Here is a 21,601-nt window from a genome sequence, read left to right as displayed (position 1 = left end):
TGATTTGCAGAATCCAGTTGGAGCATGTATGCTCTCTCCCCTTTGCCACTGCCCCTCAGCAAAAACAACTTACAAAAAAGAAAATGGCCAAATCATCCTAGTAAATGTTTTCTGATGTTTAGTATGAGCCAACAGGTATGTCACTTGAAAAATTACACATTTTAAGGAAATTTGACTAATCCGGTGAGTACCATCTATTTGCAGCTAGGTTTAAGCTAAGGGTCCTATGGCCAACTAAGGACTTAACAAACTAAAATTAAGACAAGACAAAAATATACACAAAGACAATTATTTAAGACCTTTATTAACGGGTGCTTGCCGTTTGTTGACTTTTTTGAAAAAATCAAGTTGTAAACTTTTATTACAAATTAAAAATGAGGTTCTTAAAAATCTCAACTTGACCAGATATGAAACAATTTAAAAACCTTTAAAGGTGTATTGAGAAAAACCAGGCTTTTTTTTTTTTTTTTCTTAAAAAACACGTTTGTCATTACCAAAAAGAGACGTCTTTAGGTAAAAATAATAAAAACCCCATGCTGCATAGATAATGCAGATAGTTCTATTTATCTGGTCAATGGGCAAAAAGCAAGCACTTAAGGTCTTCAGCTCCAATCTTTTGTTCATTTCTTATTGCTGGAATTTCATCTTCATTTCTTCGTGTTGGATGACTAAACTGTAAAACAAAAACAAAACAAAAAATTAAATTTAAGATTATCTTGCACAATTGACTACAACGTTCTTTTAGTATACACGAAATTGCTCCAGATTACATTAGCTAAGTAGGGAAGGAATTCACAAATCTATTTCTTTATCCCAAGACACTGATCCAACAGGGGTGAACAATGCTCTGTGACAAGAAAGGCTACTGTCAGTTCTGCATGACCTTTTGCCACCCAGAATATAATAGAAGGGAAAAAAACAAAAGTATCACTGGCTAGAAATGACAATTCCAGAGCCAAACAGAGACAATTACATGCTTCTCAGAAACAAGTAAAAAACTGAATGTAAAGGAATCCCTTAACTTTAGACCTGATATGTCAAACCTGCCACTTTCCCCAAAGAGACTATACTGCTCATCACCACACAGGTTATTCTAGTAAGCTATCCCACCTCTTTTTAAAAATAAACACAGCATAATCATCATACTTCTTAGGGTAGTTATATAGCAAGACGTAACTCAGCTTACTACTGAATCACAGATTCCATTCAGAACAGTTGATAAAGGCTCTAATACTCAAGATTTAGATAGGCCAAGTATGGCCCTGATACTTGCCATTACCCAAACTGGATACTTAGGTAATTTGAAAAGGACTATGGCTGAAAGACATCCTAAAGAACATTGGCTCATCTTACCTGATGAACCGGGATTTTTCTCTTGCATGAATGACCACCACCCATGACTGCTCAGAGGCCAGAAGGCCTCCTATGCCTACTTACCCGGATGATGGTAGAGATGGTAAGCCGGCATTTACTCAGCCCCGCCCTGCTCAGCCTCGGGAGCGGACGAATTCTCAGCTGGTGGATCGGCTGCTTTTGTCTCTTTGCCATCTTGTGGTTTAGGGTTTTCTGGGCGTCTGCGTCGGTAATTGAAGTTGCGGCGGTACCGACGTTGAGGTGGCTGCTGACCCTGGGTCTCATCTCCTTGATTTTCCTTATCTTCCTCATTGCCATCTTCTCTAGGTTGTCTTTGGCGAGGAGGACCCCTGGAATGAACATTGTGCAAAGTTGCAATGATAAAACCTTCATTCTTTAACCCACCCACCGGTGTTCTCACTAAATATCACATCTGGCCTGTTTACCAAAAAACCAAAAAGCACAAACTTGCTTCCCATTTTACAAACTGGATGGGATGTCTGTGCAAGGATTTGTAAATAAGAGGATGTGTATTTAAAACCGGTTTTAACGGACTAGCAAACTTACAGTATATAACCTATTACAAAATTCATCATGAAATGACTGGAAGTGGTATAACACCAGACACTATGATGTCATTTTAAAGGGGCTCCATGATAGCCAGGTTTGGAACCAAGTGCTACTAATCCTTTACAGATAGATGAGCACTTGCTAAAAAAAGCAGGATATCAAAAAGAAAAGATGCTCTATATACATCAAAACATACAGCAACCATCAGTCATTAAGGAAATGCAATTCAAAACAAAGAGGCCACTTCACACCCTCCCAAGATGGCCACAATCAAAAGATCAGAAAAGCACCAGCGCCAGTAAGGATGTGGATAAATTGGAGGCCTCATATATGTTGCTGGTGGGAATATAATCACAGTACAGCAGCTTTTGGAAAACAGCCTGGCAATTCCTCAAAATGTTAAGAATCACTCACTATATGACCCAGCAATTACACTCACAGGTCTATATACCCATAAAGTATCCATTTCGTGATTACCAGTAACAAAAATGTACAAGCATTCACAAGTGCCCATTAGCTGACTAATGAAGATCTTCAACAAAACAGCACATCCATGTGGTGGACCCTGACTTATCCATGAAAACGTAGACTGGTAGCAGCCAGGGACTTGGGGTACAGGGAAATGAGAGACTGTTAATGGACACAAGGGTATTTTTCTGGCTGGGGGTGGGGGGGAAGGAGTGAAAAAGTCTGTAATTAGAAAAAGTGTGGTAATTGTTGCATAACTGTGAATATTATAATCCAGAGGTGTACACTTAGAAAAAAGTTCAAATTTACATTCTAGCAATATTATATTTAATAGCCTGAAATTAAAGATATCAGGACCAAAAAAGTATCGTATCAAGATTTCTAACACCAAGGAAAAGATTAGAATTGCTTTTGCTGGTGACTATAAATGTCAGAAAGCGGTTTTCTTGGCCTTTCCTCCATCCATAATCACAGCACCCCAGAAACATCAAGATTGTAGTGGTTTTTTTTTTTTTTTAAAGATTTTATTTATTTATTTGACAGAGATCACAACTAGGCAGAGAGAGAGAGAGAGAGAGAGGAGCAGAGAGCCCAACGAGGGACTTGATCCCAGGACCCTGAGATCATGACCTGAGCTGAAGGCAGAGGCTTAACAACTGAGCCACTCAGGCGCCCCTGTAAGTGTGTGTGTTTTATACCTACTGGTCACCATGGGCTCCAACTAATTCCCCTCCCTTTTTCCTGAGACCCTTTTCCCTAGTTTTGGAACCTCCTAGACAGTCTTTGGCAAAACTGCCAGCTCTCCCCTGAAGCCTTCACATGCAGCTGCTTTATCCAATCACTTTAGCTTCTAAGTCAATTTTCCCCATTTCTTTCCAAAACTCTGAGCTTTTCAAATCTTATGTTAGGCTATGTTCCATTTACTATGCTTTTCCTGTTTTAGTTATTCTGACAACCCCAAATAACCTGGGCATTTAAACTCTACCTCCTATCCAGCTGTTTCCTATTTGGGTTCTCCCAATTTTAAGGACTTCACTCTCCAAACACTCCTTTTCCTGTTCTCCTAAGTTTAATTCCTTCTTGTTCTCCCATTATTTATTTCCATTAGGATTTATAATCCAGCATTCCTATCACTTACTCTATCTTCCATTCTTCCTTAATATTTTTCTCCCTTCCCACCCAATTATAAAGCCCACCATTAATTATGACCAATTAGGATCTACATTTGGATCAATAAATGCTGGACTAATTCAACTCTGCTCCATCTGAGCCTGCTGCTCAAAAATGGCTGCAAAATACAAGCATGCTGAGTGGACCCTGTAACCATTACTCTATTAACACCACTCCTTCCTTATACTTTGTAATCAACACTACCAACTTGTCTATTCATTCAAATGAGACCAGTATGTCTAATTTAAAAGGCAAACAACAAAACTGAAGCACTCAACAACAAAAACTCACATGCTACCTTTTAAAGACATCAATGAAGCTAGGCAAAAAATTTAAGCAGCTTTATAGTGTAACAAAAAGGCAAACTTTCTGCCGTTGGTACCCATGGATGTAATGTATAGACTGCCATGAGAGCCCACTTTAGACCAATTCTAAAAACAATGAACACTGTAAAAAACGATACTGTTATATTATTTGCAATGTTTCAAGGTATCTCTGTCTAGGTTTAAAACTAGTTTGAATAATAGTTCAGTTCAGGATCAACAAAGCTTATCAGTCAGCATCAAAATAATCTTCCCCACTCAACAGGGAAAACCCACTGCTCTCCAACATCAAGCACAAGGCTAACACAATCTCCTGGTGGAGATTTTAATGAAGCAGAGCTAGAACTCCAGGCCATTTTCATGAAATAAAAACTCAGGACACAACACACATCTCTAGAAATAAAAAAAGAATAAATTATGGACACTAGCTACTGCAAAACTCTCAATGCACATATACTGATATGTAGTGCAACCTCAGCTGGGTTCCTAGTTCCTAAAGCGTCCGTGCTCCACCTTCCTTGAAGTATTTTAAACCTGGGTATGGGTCTGTGTATGTGGGTGTGTGTCCCTGTCTGGAAACCTCTCCTACAGAGTCACAATGTATACAATCTATATTGTATTATGAATAATTTTACAGTAAGGAATTTCTTCAAACTTATTTGGGTATGTACAGTTAAAGCTGTTACATAAGTGATCAGTTAAGAATTATTACTGTATTGCCTTAACTATCCAACCCATTAGTTTTAAGGATAACATGTGGAGACTCAATGCTTTAACGAAAAGACCCTTAAAAGAAACAGCTGTTAACACCATTCTATCCACCCACTGGGACAGACTGGGTACACTGATTGCCTCAAATATATCATGTGTTTATACACTAAACACATCTGGCTCATGGAACTCTTCTCCAGTTACTATGTACTTTATTGCAGTGATTTCATTTTGCAACTTAAGGGTGACAAAAAACCTAAACTGATAAGTGATTAATGGAAAAGTATGCCATCTCAGAGGTAACACTGTGGAGTCTTCATTCGTGATTAAGGTGTAGTTCACATACTACTAATGCTTTAAAGGCAATGCTTACCTTTACCTTTCTCCCTCCCCATGAAGTAGGTCTTAAACATACAACACAGGTTGAACTATTCTCTTACCTGTTCAAGGACAGAAAAACTGAAATTCCATAACCTCATTTCGGGGGGGGGGGGGGGAGGGAACCCACAACTGAATATAAGTAGACCTCATCTACACAAGCTGTTTTTAACCAGTGTGAGGTAAAGAACACATTCTCAAAGATAACTGACTTCGGGTTCACCTCTTTGGCATCTGACAAAAGAAAATGTTAAGTGTTAACAAATAAGATGACTCCAAAAGACTGCAGGAGAAGGTGGATGCTGCTGAGTCCTAACATATGCTTGAGAAATTTAATACAAACCATACCTGCGGAATCGTGGTCTATAACCCCGATACATATTCTGTCTCACTGGTCTACCTTGTTCTCCTGCACCCTGGTTGTCAGCACCCTGAAAAGACAATCAAGCTGACTGAAACAGTAACAGAGTAAAAACCCAATCAGACAAATCCAAAGTCTGCATACAGGAGTTTAAAATAAATAAATCAATCATCTAGTAACTATAATTATAAATTAATCTACTAGAAATTTAAAAAATGCTTCCCATTAAGATTAATTACTCCAACATAAGGGAGACACCCAGAAAATGCTTAAAATGCAGTCTTATGTAAAGTTATCACATGCTGTTTCTTTTACTTTTTGGTGAAAACTGAACACTTACTTCCATCACTTCTCCCTGCACAGGAGGGTTGGAATACTGTGGTCGACGCCCATAGGGTCTCCTCATGTAGTAAGGTGGGAACCGTCGCCTGCGGTAGGGCCGGCGCTGTTGGGCCTGGCCTTCGGGAGCACTTTCCGATCCCTCGTTCTTTTCCCCACTCTCACTATTCTGGTAATTTTGCTGGTAATTGCGTGGAGGACCCCTGCGACGTGGATAGCGTCTATAATGGTTACGGTCTGCTGCATATTTACTGCCTTGCACTGGAACTCCACCAGGGCCTGTCACATTTGCTGCCTCCGCACCCTACAAAAGCCATCATATATTGACAGTGACAACAGAATTAAGTACACTTACCAAAATTTACACAAAACAAATAAAAAAGGGTCTATGTGGCCGGGGGTGCATAGAAATGATTAAACATCAGCTCCTCACTGTTCTGAAGAGATTGCCCTCTAACTGCAGCACATTAGGCTTGATGCACCTGTGTTCATGTGGTCACCTGACCCAGCCATCCACATTAGAGCCACCATCCTAACGGATGAGATCTCCAAAATATTTCCATACTGAAGTCAAACCTTTACACAAAAAGCATCCTCACCTTTTCTCCTTCAACAACATCAAACTCCACAGTCTCTCCATCTCCTACACTGCGAAGGTACTTCCTGGGGTTATTCTTCTTTATGGCAGTCTAGTAATATCACATTCCAAAAATAGATTAACAGGGGAGAATAATGTGCTTTTTCATTCAAAAATGTACCAGAGTCAATATTATTTTAGCTTGGATATACACTTAAAATTAGCTTTAAATAAGACCAAACCGTCAATAAATTTAGGAAAACAGGGACCAATGCTACCCCCAACCTCAACCAAAATGCTCTAATCTTACAAGGCCCCAGCATTTTACCACTATTTCCAAACTAAAACAAGTAATTTAACACTCAAGACACAACAATATGTATTTTTTTTTTAAATGCCTTTTGCAAAAGCATCATATGTAGCTTTATACAAAATGAGGATATCCATCTATCCCCCAAAGACTGCACTTAATAGTAGAAGCTAGCCCCACACAGGGCCAGTTTAGATGACAGGCGAGTTTAGTTTTGCATGCTTCAAAGTTGACCAAACCAACTTTGTCCCTGTGTTAACCATATCAAACTCAATTACAAATGTCAACCAAAATCCCTTCCAACTGGTCTGTGATAATACTTCAATGGAAATGCAATTCACATGTATTGACCATGCGCCACTCTTTACATTATCTGACCACATGGGATATATAGTCAGTTATTACCTCCTCAGCATACAATAAATCTCACATTGTTACTTGTTCTCTAGACTGCTACAACTAAGTAAAAAGGGAAGAATAACCCCTCACATTTGAGTTTAATACAGTAAAAAGTTCCTTCATGCATTACCTAATCAATCTCATTTTGACAAATGTGAGGTATTATTACTCCGTTTTTACAAATAAACAGGCTTTTAAAGGTTAGGTGACTTGCCCAAGGTCACACAGCTTAAGTGGCACAGTATGGACTTTTCTAAATCCAGGTCTTGGGACTCCAAATCCCATGTTCGTTCTACTACATCACAGCGGTATCCATTACAGGATCACTCATGCATTTCCATTCCATAGGAGGCAGGACAACCAACAAAGCTGAAGCCAATTAAGCTAAGTTGCCCAGAACTGCAGTCTCCTTGATACACTAAGACCTGAGCATCCAAAGTCCCAAGAAACAACTAAACGTTGAACCACTTCCAAAATAAAGAGGAAAGCATATTGGTGACACCTGTGGGTCAGTACCAAGTGGGTGACATGTGTTCAGCCAAATAATTGATCTCATCTGTCATCTAAACTGTCACGAAGTTTTCATACCTTCCATATATAGCCAACTCTCAATTACCTGCAGTCATAGGGGATAGCAGAAGTATGGATAATTACAATTGCAAAGCTTACTTTGGTCAGCAACTCCAGAACACCCCCAATCTCCCCAAACCCTTTTGTGCTGCTGACAAGTAACAAGACTGACCAGCCTTGCTGTCTCTTGTTCCTAAGTGTGCATATTCCTTTGAATATGCAGAAGTAAGGAACACAAAGGAGTTGGCATTCAATTTTATAAATCATTTGTTTTAAAAGTAACACCGAGCAGTCCTTTTTTTTTTAAAGTTCATTTTTTAAAAAAAGTAATCTATATACCCAATATGGGGCTTAAATCCATGACCCCGAGATCAGGGGTCTCACACTCTTCCTACTGAGCCAGCCAGGTGCCCATATGTTTACAATTAAAATGTTTCCAAAACTACATATTTGACCCTGAGATTTTCGATAAGGTTTTGGACATACTAGAAATTGATCTGGCTCCCTTGATTGCCACTGAATGCTGTACCTCAGAAAGCAACAAAGCACCAACTTCAGATAGCCCTTCCTAAAAAAAACATGCTGCCAATCCAAGCTCACACCTGCCTGAGAAACAGTGTGAGTGTGAAAACTGTATCTTTTGGTGTCTGAATAGAAAGTAAAAAAAGTGGTTAAAAAGTTCTTAGGATTGATTTTCAATACACAGTAACAATATTTCAACAGTCTTGGCGAATAAACTGCAGTGCACACATACACAGCTGTGTTCTTCCTACCGGTGTACACCTGTGAGGAGCCCATGAAATACTGAAGTTTGAGATATTAGTGTTTACTTGGCAGTGGCTTACTTTAATAAAAGTAATGCTTAATGATCACTTTCCAAAATATTTTTCTTAAATGTACTTGTGAAAGTTCAGCATATGACACCTAATCCCATTAGTTTTTTCTCTTAAAACACTAAAGCCAATGTAAATAATTTTAATACATAATTACCAACTTTGTCACAATTTTCCAAGCCAACCAAAATTCTCAAAGACAATTGCCATCCAAAGTGCTTTAGAATAAACAGAAGGACCTAGGCTAACTTTGTTGGTGTTATAGTGTTCCTTCCAAATTGACAGGTTTTGGCAGTTTAGTCCTATTTTCCCCATGATCACTGTGAGTTGCCCTTGATAGAGGTTAAAACGTGACAGTGTTTGAAAACAACCCCACCAAAGTTTCTGTGTATTTATAGCAAAATCAGTTCAAGTTTAGGTTAATGGAGAGATTTTTTTCTTCCTTTGAAATTGGGTTTCAAAAATTTAGTCTGAGTTGAGCACCTTTCCTCATTTAAAAAAGCTACAGCTATTAACAAAATACCCATCTGAAACACCTATTTTAATTAAGTAAACAGCCAATATAATGTTTCAACGTATACATCTAAGCATGCTCCCACTCTTCCTGTGGGAGCTAAATTGTTTGGTGGTTGGATATAATAACCTTTTTGCAAGGAACAGTAGTTGAGAACATCCACCCCTTTCTCTCTTCTCACAACCCTTAAAACTAGGACTGGAAACATTCACACGAGCACTCACCTGGTGTACAAATACATCTTCCTTGGTGTCATTCCTGCAAGACAGAACCAAGTTGAACAAGTCATAAATGAAATACATTTCATGTTGCCAAAGGTTAAGAATAACCACGGTTCTTTGTGCATTCCCCCCTCTTTTCCCGATTGTTAGAGACTTTCTGCCTGCCAACAAACCCCCAAAAAATTTAAAGCAGAAACCTAATTTTTGTTTGTTTGTTTCTTTTTTTTTTTTTTTGAGACTAAGCAGTTGCCAACAGTTGTGACCTCACTATCTGCAGAAGGATTAAAAAAAGTCTAAGTGTGACCTACTAAGCCATTAAGGCTATTAAGAGGGTTTAAGCGACTAGCAACTATCACTCCTTATTATCCTACCAAATATTAACAACTTTCTAGCATACACCACTCTTAACTCCATTCCTGTGGCAACAAGCACTGTACTGGAGAACTAAGGTGGCGAGGACGAATGAGACAACTTCCTACAAGCACACACAACCCCTTCACTTCGTACCGGACACCATTTCACAGCAATCATTAAATATCTGGTCAAATTGCTAAAGAAATATGGTTGAAATATCTCCTTTAGGACTTTAAAAGTAGTGTTAAAGGAGGGAACATGTGCCTTAAGTCTTAAAGTTTAATGGAAAATGAGAAAGACGTTCCAGAGGTAGACAGAAAAGAAGTCAAGGATCTGGGTAAAGCAGCAACTAACAAATTCAATGCAAGCGGAGTCCAAACTGGCTGGAGCATGAGGAATATGGCTGTGGGTGGGGGAGGGTAAAGAATAGGGGCTAAATAATATGTAGGTAGGGGAGGCACCAAAGGCCTCTGAGTAGATGAATATGGCATTTAGTGGCTACTAGGGAAATTTCATATACAAAAGGAGCCCAATTAGTTCTAAAGAATAGCCTAGAAGCCCAGACAAGGTCTGATGGAAGCCTAAATAATGGGGCTTATGTGTGAGAGAATGTATTTGAGGATCTCTCTCTTGTGGTAAAAATGGGGAAAACCATATGGATACATGGATTTAGGAAGTGAGGGGGAAATGGGAGAACGAACTTATTTTAGCTGGGACACTAGGATTAAGATTATATTATATAAGCAAAAACCACAGGAGAAACCATTTTTCAGACCTTTACTGACCTCCCAAACCCTCTTCATTTTGTCCAGTAGGTCAGAAAGAGAATGTGCTCAATAAGAGTTCTTTAATGACAAAAGGAGCAAAGGTTGCAATGAACTAGACTGACTGGCTTACTGACTGTTGGCTCCTTGTTGAACTGTGGAGGAAGAAATGCACCAAAGAACCCACACAGCTTGGACTATCGTAACATGAGGACATTTCACTTATGGAACAGAATTTTAAGCTACTCAAGGCAACTAATTAAAAACTGACCTTTACAAGCTAGTTAAATACTAGAAAACCCACGGAATAAATGGTTGCCACAATGCTTGTCAAATAGGTCTACAGGCATCCCACAAAGTTCCATAGCCATCACTATTAAGTTCTCCTCTCCAACACTGGGACTGAATTCCAAACCTGGGGCCCTAAGGAGAAGTGCAACCTTCTCCTGGTTGGTGAGTAGGAGGAGGTAGGAAAGTAGGTGAGTCTGGTGAGTAGGAAAGGTAGGCTAAGTCTAGAACAGGAACTCTCAACAGGGGCAGTGTTGACCACCATCAGCCATTTAATTGTTCCAAAGATGGGCACAATTTAACATAACTGGGGTGAAGGGTATCAGGCTTGCTGGAGGACGAGGTCAAGAATTATTTGGTATCCTAGTGGACTTTCATGTAAGTACATTTATTATAACTTGGGTTTTGAATCTAGTATTTTACAGTTTTAATATACATTAAATTTACTAAAAATGCAACTTCCATAGAAATTTTCATTTAATGATAATGCCACTTTTTATCTGGGTAGCCAACACATAATTTAACAGTTGGTCTCTGTGGTAGCACTATTCATGTATTCTGATATAGTTGCAAATAGCTATGTACATTTAGAATACGCTATACAATAAAAAAATGGGCGCCTGGATGGCTCAGTCAGATGTGCATCTGCTTTCAGCTAAGGTCATGATCCTGGGGTCCTGGGATGGAGTTCCACATCAGGCTCCCCCATCAGTGGAAAGCCTACTTCTCCCTTTCCGTCTGCCTGCCACTTTCCCCTGCTTCTGATCTGACTCTGTCAAATAAATAAAACCTTAAAAGGCAAGTAGTTATCTACAGATTTTACTTCAAGGTGGTAATAAAAGGAATTAGAAAATTTATGAACAACTTATCTAGTAATTAGAACAGTCTTTTTTTTCTTTTTAAGATTATTATTTATTTGAGAGAGTGCGAGAACACAAATAGGTGGAGAGGTAGAAGCAGGCTCCTGGCCAAGCAGGAAGCCTGATGTGGGACTCCAACCCAGGACCCTGGGATCACAACCTGAGCCCAAGCCCAACTGAGTCACCCACACCCCCCTAGAACAATCTTCTTAAGAACAGTACAAGGGAGCGCCTGGGTGGCTCAGCGGGTTAAGCCTCTGCCTTCGGCTCAAGTCATGATCTCAGGGTCCTGGGATGGAGCCCGGCATCAGGCTCTCTGCTCAGCAGGGAGCCTGCTTCCTCCTCTCTCTCTCTACCTGCCTCTCTGCCTACTTGTGATCTCTGTCAAATAAATAAATAAAATCTTAAAAAAAGCAAAAAAACAAATAAAACAGTACAAGGTAGGCAAGACACACAATGCATCCTCTGAAAGACAGCTGAAGGAAGTTGTTTTGCAGGTATAAAGACATGTAGAAACCAAGAAAAGGTTCACTCTTATGTGCCAGACAACAGCACTCACTCACTCTGCTGACAATAAACCCTATATATATGGCCAAAGCATACACGGATTTTAGAAGAAAATTTGACAACTCAGAAAAATGCAGTTTTAGCCTAGATAGAACACTATAGTCTGGATGCATTAGATCTATCTAGTTACAACTTTAGTGACTATGCAGAAATTCAAGGTAACTACCAAAAGAAAACCCCATTTTTAGTACTCATTCCACTCTTAATAGCTGTGCAACCTTGGACAGCTATCTCATCTGCAAAATGGGAAAAATTAGATACAACAGCTTACCTTCCTGAGGACTTAAGTTCCAGTTATTGTTCCAAATGTCTTAACTATACAGACCATTCAATTCTCACATTCCTGAGGTAGACACTATCATTAACCCATTCTACAAATTAGGAAAATGAAGTGTGAGTTCATCTGCTCAGTGGTAAAATTTGACTCTACGGACCCCGATCTTTACTATGTTAAGAACTCAAAAAGGACCAGTTTGGAAATCTTTACATTTTTAGCTCCATAGGCAGCTTACAGCATGATGGTCTATTTTTTAGAGGACAACAATAAATAACAAGCACCTCTACATTCTCACCTGCTATTCCGTTAGACCAAGGTTCTGCTATTTATCTCCTCCCCCAAATGTAACCACCACTTTGGGCTCATAAGCCATATAAAAGCAGTCGCTGAGTGGTAGTTTGTGGTGTACTGTAGTGATACTGGAGCAAGATACATGCTCGCGGCTACTAGAAATCTCACGGAAGAGGAAAAAGCAGTAATTAAAATAAGCTGACCAGGGCACAGGGTGGCTAAGTTGGTTAAATATCTGTCTTCACCTTAGGTCATTATCCCAGGGTCCTGAGATTGAGTCCCATGTGGGGCTTTCTGCCCACTGGGGAGTCTGCTTCTCCCTTCCCTCTGTGTGGTCTCTCAAACAAAATCTTTAAAAAAAAACAAAACAAAACAAACAAACAAAAAAACCTTTAAATACAACCAACACCCGCCATTATTAATGTAATAAGAAGAGAGACGCCTGGGTGGCTAAGTGGGTTAAGCCTCTGCCTTCGGCTCAGGTCATGATCTCAGGGTTCTGGGATCGAGCCCCACATCGGGCTCTCTGCTCAGTGGGGAGCCTGTTTCCTCCTCTTTCTCTCTGCCTACTTGTGATCTCTGTCAAATAAATAAATAAAATCTTTAAAAGGCAGGCAGGCATTCATATCTTCTGTGGTATATGCTGAGAACCAAGAGACATCCTTCTAACTTTACCTTACTTTGCTGAGGGTGGAAAATTATGGACAGGGCAGACCAGTACAGTAATCAGCTAGCTCACTAGGGGTGTCTGGGGTGGCACAGTCGGTTGGTTATGTGTCCAATTCCTGGTTCTGGCTTAGGTTGTGATCTCAAGGTCATGAGATGCAGTCCCCTGTTGGGCTCTGTGCTTAGCAAGAAGTCTGCTTAGGATTCTCTCTCCCTTCTCCCTGTCCCCCTCCCCTCCAAAAACAAATAAATCTTTAAAAGCAGCTAACTAACTGGGGCACCTGAATGGCTCAGTGGGTTAAGCCGCTGCCTTTGGCTCAGGTCATGATCTCAGGGTCCTGGGATCGAGTTCCTCATCGGGATCTCTGCTCAGCAGGGAGCCTGCTTCCCTCTCACTCTCTCTGCCAGCCTCTCTGCCTACTTGTGATCTCTGTCAAATAAATAAATAAAATCTGCTAAGCATCAGTAATAAAAGTTAACACATGGCCTATCTTCAAGTATTTCAACCTAGAAGGCCACCACCTTTGATCCAACGCAGCAGCTGAATTAATTACCCAATACTGTTTTCCATATATCATAGTATGTTAAGTCTTACTGATCAGAGAGGAGGAAAAGGAAAGAAGAGCAGGCAGTGTACATATAGAGCAGTGTGGTTCAGCATTCCTTACTATAAACACTGGAGCCAAGGTTCGAATCCTGGCTCTCTGATTTGGGGCAAGTCGCCTTGTTCGGACAATGGGGTAAAATAACACTTACCTAAAGACCATACTATAATCAAACCCAAGCCCATCCGTACTGCTGCCAGTTGAGACATTATTTTACTGGCAGCCCAGTGCCTAGTACTGCTGTCCGAAAGAAATAAAATGCAAGCTCAATACAGGTTTGCCCTGTTATCTGAAAGTTCACTTGATGCCACTTCACTTTCATGAAAGGACTCACAGGAATGCAGTACTTTGGGACAGCATGCAGAAATCTGTATCTATGTTTATTTTCCAGTAGCCACAATAAAAAAAGTAAAAGCAGGTAAAATTAGTTTTACCACTTAAACATGTATAAAAATCAATATAAAAAACTGAAGTATTTTACATTTCTTTTTTCATACTGGGCCTTCATAATCTGCTCTATATTTTACACTTCTGAAAAGTAGGTTCACAAACGCAAGCTGTTCATAAGAAAGTAGCTCAAAACAAACACTAAATTGGGTATCAGTTTAAAATTCAAGTTTAAAAAAAAAAAATTCTGTTTCTCAGATGCAAGAACCACATTTTCCTACAAGTCTAATGGTTACTGTACTGGACAGCACAGGCCGACAATATCCCAAAAGTGTTACTCCATACAGCACAGTCCTCCTGCACTCAGGTGTACGCTTTTTGCTGGATTCTACTACTCCTCTTCTTGTTGTTAAGTGCATTATTTGCACTGAAAATTTTTCATAAACACTCTTCCTCTCAGGTTTTCTCACCTGACTAGTAATATTGTCCTGATTCAGCAAATGAGGCCACAGTATGGACTTCAAGGAAAAGGGAATCACAGATAGCGAGAGGCTGAAGAAAAAAAGGGGTTACCATTTTAAGTTTGGAAAATGCTAAAGAAAAAAGAAATTCTGCTGGGATTTACAAATAGAAGTCTCTTAAAAGCTCCCAATGTAGCACAATGAAGGTAAAAACATGCAGCCAGCACTAAACTGTTACACTACTAAATTTATACAGATTAAAAAGGGTCTCAAAATGTCCTAGAATTTTAGGAAATCTTTTGTGAAACCACAGCATTGTGTTAAATGAAACCTAACATATAAGCTCATCTACCCATAACTAAATACTTTTATCCTATTATCTTGTTGCAGAATACCACACCAAGCCCTTTCAACAGCTTAAATTGCCCAAGTGCACAAATTATTAACTCTAAGTCATAAAAACCTCTAGGATTTAGCATCCATATATGCTCCGTAACCCAAAGCATCTGGACACCAATTTCCAACTTCTGCAGATGGCCGTAAGATAATAAACCCTACCTCTCTTTTTATTGGTTTTCTATTAAACACTTCTTATGGGCCAGCAGGCCCACTATTTTGTATCATTTTGCCTCAGTGAGCTGGATTGTAAATGTTTCCAAGGGCTAAGACTGAAGGGTGGAAAATCCAGCAACAACAGCCCCAATACTTGGTAAACAGAAGTAAGCTCATTCTCTACTCTAGATTTCAAGATGGAAAAGCTTTTATCTATCAGTAACTTGGTGAATAAGGATGACTTCTGGCCAGCTTAAAATCAGTAGTTAACACAACCAGCACACAAATCAATCCTGAAGTGCCTTATATAGAAGTCACCTTCTGAAGAGCCTCAGCTCTGAGATTAAAACAAAAACACCCCCTACCCAAAACGATACACCATGATTTGGGGACTACTTAGGTATCATTTTTTTTATGCTTCCACCCACCCATCCTTCCTTAACAGCACCCACCAAGTCTTCCCTAGTGCCACAGCATGTAGTCAATTATGTTACAAATTACCCACACCTTCTATGATATAGATATACCCTTACCATTTGTCATCAAATTCAGTCTGATTTTAACAGTCCAGGAGACTTGGTAATCACTCTCCCACAGGTCTACAAATTTTTAGAACAAAGAACCAGGGAGTAAATATTTTAGGCCATGTCAGTCATACAGTCTTATTTAAACAACCCTTAAAAGATTCACAAGTAATACAAGGGTCAAAGGCGCTCTCCTTTAATTCCTCCACTGCATCCTAGTATTAGCTATATTAAGGAAATCCTTTTTAATTGTAAAGCCAATCCGCACTAAACTCTGTTACAGCACTACCTAACTGCACATAACAGGCAGTGCAAAAAAGCAAATTTTTTCAAATCTGAGAAACTAAGCCAGCACACAGAGGAGCTCCAGTGACTGCTAGGTCTCATTTAGGCATAAGCTTTTGATGGCTAAGAATAGCCAACCTAAGAAATAATCTGTAACTGCGGACACCAGCCAAATTGAAGAGAACCAGGGCCAATTTTCAGGAACAGTGTTAATAGCTGTTAGTGAACAAACTCCAAAGGCAGAAAATGAGAGTTCAAATCCTAGCCCTATTACTTTCCATGCTTCACAGGCAAGTTACTCAACTTCTCTGTGCCTCAGAATACTGACTCCTCAAGTATTTTGAGATTAAATGGCTTAGTTCATGTAAAGCATTTATAGTAATGTCTGGTGTAAGTGCTTGAAAAACATTAGCCACTTTTCTGTGTGTCACCACTGTGTGAAGGAAGTCACCTTCATCAGTTGTATACACAGGGAATCCCCAAAAGAGAGACTAAACCTAACAGCCATGACTTAAGTATTTTTCCTGAAGATAGCTAAACCCTTCCTTGGCTTAGTTTATTATACCTTTTCCTAGAATAATAAACTCAAATGTACAGAGGCCAGGCAGGAAGGGAAGTCAATACAGGAGAAAACCAAACCTGACATATTGTGGTAAAGAGAATGTACACCCCATTTAAAGGTGTCAATAATACTCATGGCCAGCCCATCTTATTTACATGGGACTTCAGGTCCCAAAGCTAAAACTCAGATCTTAGAAAGATAGTAATCTGATTATTTTGGAGATTATCTCCCCAATTTTAAGTATCACCAACTCATTCCAGTTCTTTCCCAGAGACTGTGTTATCCAAACAGAACATCTGAAGGTAGATTCAGCTAGTAGGCCACCAATTTATGTCCTCTTACCTACTGGATTCTCTCTGTTCCGAATTCCTTGCCCACCCCCAAACTCTGGAATGATTGATTAAGCATTTTTAAGTACTCTGGAGAACAGAGAAGTATTTCTATTGTGGTCACTATGAAAGACGCACATCCCAATGAAAAACTTTTAAAACTGTTACTGATTCATGTCAACTTTTCAAATTTCATGAGCATGGATTAATCCTCAACAACAGGAAGCAAAAGACAAATTGGGTTTCCAGATTTAAAAAGCAGAGAACCAAACCCTGAAACCACTGACCCCTGTAGCATCTATCTAATGACACTTTCAACAGTTTTGAGTGAAGCTTTTCAAAATATGAAATGGGGACAGGAGGTTAATAAATGCCTCTAATCACGTAATCCAACCACTGTTTCCAAGACACAGCATACTTAAGGACTAACCATAAATTTTTCAGAATTCTTAGATTCTGTTAATCTTAAAAAAAAAAAAAAGAAGCAGCTAAAATGTTTGATGTTCTAAAGCTCAACGCTTTTATTTAGCACCTTTTACCCAAGAAAACCTCCAGGAGAAAACCCTATAAAAAATAATTTTGATAAGGATACAACATTACTTTCACAGGTAGTCATTTAGATCAAAATAATTGCAATGAAAACACATTTCTTTAAAATCAAAGTTTACATAAAAATTATCTTCTATTTTCATTACAAAACTCTTAAGAACCAGAATGAAATTCATAGAACGTCAAGGTTAAAATTATAGTCACAGCAATAATCTCAAACACTACATCCTCTCCTTTCTACAGAAGCAGCATGTTTCTGCTTCCTCCCAAAACCCGACCAAGAGCCAAGTCAAGTCCCTACATACCTAACCAACCTGGAAACTGGTACCAAACTATAGTTTTTTAAGACCTGTATTTTCCCTTAATCAAGGCAAACCTCTACTAGACTTAATTGCTGTCACATTTTACAGTGACTCTAAAGTCTTAGAATCACTACAATAACCAATTTAGAAACACAAAGCACATTTAAACCAGTTAACTTGACAAAAAGCTGAGGTTAGGACAGTCCAAAGGATGATCAAAAGTCTATCTATATTTAATGTGCCCTGAAGGACCACCAACAGGATTGATTCCAAGTTGGAAAGGAGATATTCAAGGAGTGGCATCTCATAAAATAATTTAGAGTACATGTTTTATATTGGATTATCAACTGTTCACTTCAAAAATCATAACCTCTGTCTCTTTAACAAAAAAATGCAGGAAAACATAAGGCACATGGTACAACATCTAAAGCACACACAAACTACAATCTAACCACGGAAAAGGCTGCAAATTACAGTCCCTTCTAATGTGTACATGAGCATTACATTAGGTAAAGGGTTAATGGCAGTGTTTCAAAAGGATGGCCCACCAAACATAATCACCTGGAATTCTTGTTAAAAATGTACTCCAGACCCAAAGAATCCAGGCTGGAAAGAAAGAACTGAGGAATTTGTATTTTTTAACAAACTCCAGGAACAATAAGCCCACTTTAATTTGGAAACTATTGGTTTAAGGGTTAGCACGGTAAGAAGAGTCAGAGTAAGAGGGGAAATACAAACTAAAATCCTAACATTGAGAGATCAACTAAGTAGTAGTCAAATATAAAGAGCCATGCATTCCCTTCCTTCATCTCTAGTAACCCATTACTAAAAAACTGCTGAAAAATGTAGCCTTGGCCTGTCACAAAAGCAGTGTTAAGAGTAGAAATTCCCAAAGATTTTGGAAGAAACATAACTGTTTCCTCACAACTGCAACCTTGGAAAACATGCCATCAAACGCTTAAAATCTCTTCTGCTTTGAACATTTCGACAATACTTTAGGGTTGAGTAATGAAAGGTTTTTCACCAGCCAATTAGGTCTATCTTTAAGCTTGATCTTGCCCACTTGGGTTTCTTGCAGTAGCGTCCATTTCACATGCATGCAGTATTATTTCTTACTCTTAGATCTTCTTTAAAACACCTGGTTGTTTAATGCCTTCTAGATTAAGGATGTAATAAAATGCTGAGATGACACTATCCTACTTGTAAGGCTAATATGCTATGAGCACACACGATGCTCTACATCCATATGCAACTGCACTAGTAGCCTTGCTTGGCAGCCATCTTGAAAATGATGCCCGGCTCACAAGGGAGACCATGAAGAGTACAGTATGTAAAACTGCACATTACCGTCACTATTGCTACAAACGAGTCTGAAGATTAATCCTAAAGATGGAGCCCCAAGAGTATGAGAAATAAAAACTGAGAAAGGAAAAGAGGCTGTTTTTTTCAGATGCTACTACAGGAACATAACAGAAACTACTGTAGTCCTAAAGTGAAATTTATCCAAAGCATTCAAGACAACACACACTGAAAACATTAAACAAAGACCATATAAACTTAACAGTCAAGATGACAAATCTTGCACTGTCAAATCTTGTTACCTACAAAGATTAAGGCATTAGAAATAACCTATATCTACTAATCAGTGCTCACATCACGTTCTTTACTATCAATTTCATAAAGTTATAAAAGGGTTGACAAGAATAAACATAGTTAAGAGAATTACACTAGACCTCAGTTTCCTCAATTTGCTCTGTTAAGAGTTGGCTCACTCACTGCACTTGCCTTTTAAATTGCTCCTCACCTAAGAAGCCTCTGAAACGGATTTTAAATTAATATTTAGCTGTAAAACAAAGACCATGTCTAAATTCCTAATCTCTTCAATCTTCGAGGAAAACAGACTCACTGCCAAGAAGTAACAAGCTACACATGCTTACACCCTTCCTCGTCCACACACAGCCTACCCACGGAGCAGAGCATGCAAAAGGTAGGACGGAGACTACGATGGCGGTCATCTCACCTGTTGATGAAACCATATCCGTTTCTTACATTGAACCATTTTACTGTTCCCAAAACCTTCGTTGCTGGAGGGAAGAAAAACACAAAAACACAAAAACCCCACGATTACCAGACGTCCTTTCTTAGACCCGCCACGCTTGGGCACCCGGCCCCGCGACCACCTGACAGTCTTTCTCCTCCGAGGCCGCGCGCTGGCCCCACAGCACACGTGGGTGGGCTCGGAGCGGCGGAGGCCCGCGGGCAGGCCCGGGGCGCGGAGCCCGCGGGCGGGCGCGGCTGCGGGGCGGAGAGCACGTGAGGGAAGGGGAAGCGCCCGGCCCACTCGGGCCTGCGTAGGCGGCGCGCCGCGCCCTCAGGGTACACGCGGAAGGGAGCGGGCTGAGAGGACGGAACAACGGCGTGCGGGCCCGAGCGCACGCGGCCGCCGGGGAGGGGAGGGACCCCGCCGCACACGCGGTCGGCGGCGCGCGGCCGCCCGGGGGGAGGGGCGCGCGACCGCGCGGGGTCCGCAGGGGGCGCGGGAGGCGACGCGCGCGCGCGCCAGCCGGGCACGCGGACCGGGGCGGAACGGCGTCCGCGAGAGCGCGAGTGGCGGTGGGGGGGGGGTTGGGGGAGGGGCGGCCGCGCGCCGCCGAGTCGGTCCCCGCCGGCCGCGCGCCCGCCGGCTCGCCACGCTTCGGGTAACGGTTCCGCCGCCGGACTTCCCTACGGCCCCACCCCCGTCCCTGTCCAGCCCTCACCGATGACCTTCTTGTCCCCGCCGGCAGGCGCCGCCGATGTGAGGCCGCCCGGGCCGCCGCTCCCTGCGCCGCTGCCCGTGGTGCCGGGCTTGGTGTCGGCAGCGCTGAGGGCGGGGGCGGCGGGGGGGGCGGCGGGCGGCTGCTGGGTCTCGGCCTCGCTGCTCATGGTTGCGGTGATGGTGACTGGGGCCGGCTGCGGCAGCTACGGCTCCTCCCGGGGTGTGATGGTAACTAGGCCGGCGGCGGCGGTGGGGCTGCTCAGGGCTCTCTGGGGTCCGCTCTCCGCTCCCGCTACCGATCGAACTAGCGAGAATGGCGGGACGGGCGGGATAAGCCCTGCGATCGACCCGCCCCAAGCATCGTTCACTGGCCAGCACTGCTGTCAATCTCACCACCTGACCCCAACTCTTAGACCCTATTGGCTAATACTTTATCACTCCTCCACTCTCATTGGCTCTTAGGCGGCTAATTCGGCCGACCTACAACCGTTCCTGCCTCCGCCGCCGCCATAGAGACCGGAACTAGAATTAGAGTAGAGTCACCACGAGAACCATAGAGTACCCGAGAGGACGGGCAGAGTGAACGTGACTTTCACGAGGCTGCAACGCGGGCGGGAGGGCCCCCAGTCCAGGGTTAGATCCTGGCCGAAGGAAGGGGACCGTCAAACGCCTGACCGGATTACCTGGTCTGACCCCGGGGCTTGGAAGGGAACCGGACGACACCTAGCCTCGTGTCGAGGGAAGGCCTTCCTCTCTCCCTCTGCTTTAAACGTGGTCCTTGTGACCTCAGACCGTCACTGCAGATAGAACCGTATTTTCTACAATGGTCATGTACTCTCCGTATAGCGAGGGTGTCTAGAACTGACTTAAACGTATGCATTCAAAGAGCGTCCGTTTTGGCGGCGGAGCAGTCACCTTGGAGGGACCACGCCGTCCGTCAGACCGCCCCTGATCAGCATATTTAGGGGAGGGGGGTGGTGTACGCCACCGGGACCTGCTTTCTGAACCTTCTTACCAGGCATAGAACCGTCTTGTTAAGTATCCACGTCTTTCTCTGGCCACAAATCAGATTTAATTTCAGTTCACGTTTATTGAGCAAGCTGGGCATTTTCCTTGCGCTTTA

General features: G+C 41.5%; 1 protein-coding gene across 2 annotated transcripts; it reads right to left on the bottom strand.

The window, feature by feature from the left end:
- Positions 1-275: 275 nt before the first annotated feature.
- Positions 276-20,821, bottom strand: YBX1 (Y-box binding protein 1). 2 transcript variants are annotated; one of them, XM_082687147.1, is made up of 8 exons: positions 20,480-20,821; positions 19,741-19,804; positions 9,101-9,134; positions 6,273-6,362; positions 5,675-5,977; positions 5,322-5,404; positions 1,438-1,703; positions 276-673 (listed from the first exon to the last, which is right to left on the bottom strand). In XM_082687147.1, the coding sequence occupies exons 1-7, from the start codon at positions 20,643-20,645 to the stop codon at positions 1,469-1,471; spliced, it is 975 nt and encodes a 324-aa protein (XP_082543273.1). In that variant the 5' UTR covers positions 20,646-20,821; the 3' UTR covers positions 276-673; positions 1,438-1,468. The 2 variants fall into 2 exon arrangements, with proteins under 2 accessions (XP_082543273.1, XP_082543274.1); XM_082687148.1 differs by lacking the exon at positions 6,273-6,362 and having other exon boundaries at positions 20,480-20,782.
- Between the last annotated feature and the right edge of the window lie 780 nt (positions 20,822-21,601).

Source organism: Mustela nivalis (assembly GCF_964662115.1).
Source record: "Mustela nivalis genome assembly, chromosome: 10".
Taxonomy (NCBI): domain Eukaryota; kingdom Metazoa; phylum Chordata; class Mammalia; order Carnivora; family Mustelidae; genus Mustela; species Mustela nivalis.
Note: the sequence above shows the minus strand (reverse complement) of the source record. Positions and strands in the feature narration are given on the sequence as shown.

Coding starts and splice junctions, on each gene's coding strand:
- YBX1 (XM_082687147.1), bottom strand. CDS start 20,645: ATGAGCAGCGAGGCCGAGACCCAGCAGCCGCCCGCCGCCCCCCCCGCC. Junction 9,135..19,740: donor GGATATGGTTTCATCAACAG/GTGAGATGACCG, acceptor TCTGTCTTGCAG/GAATGACACCAAGGAAGATG. Junction 5,405..5,674: donor TGCAGGGAGAAGTGATGGAA/GTAAGTGTTCAG, acceptor TTGTCTTTTCAG/GGTGCTGACAACCAGGGTGC.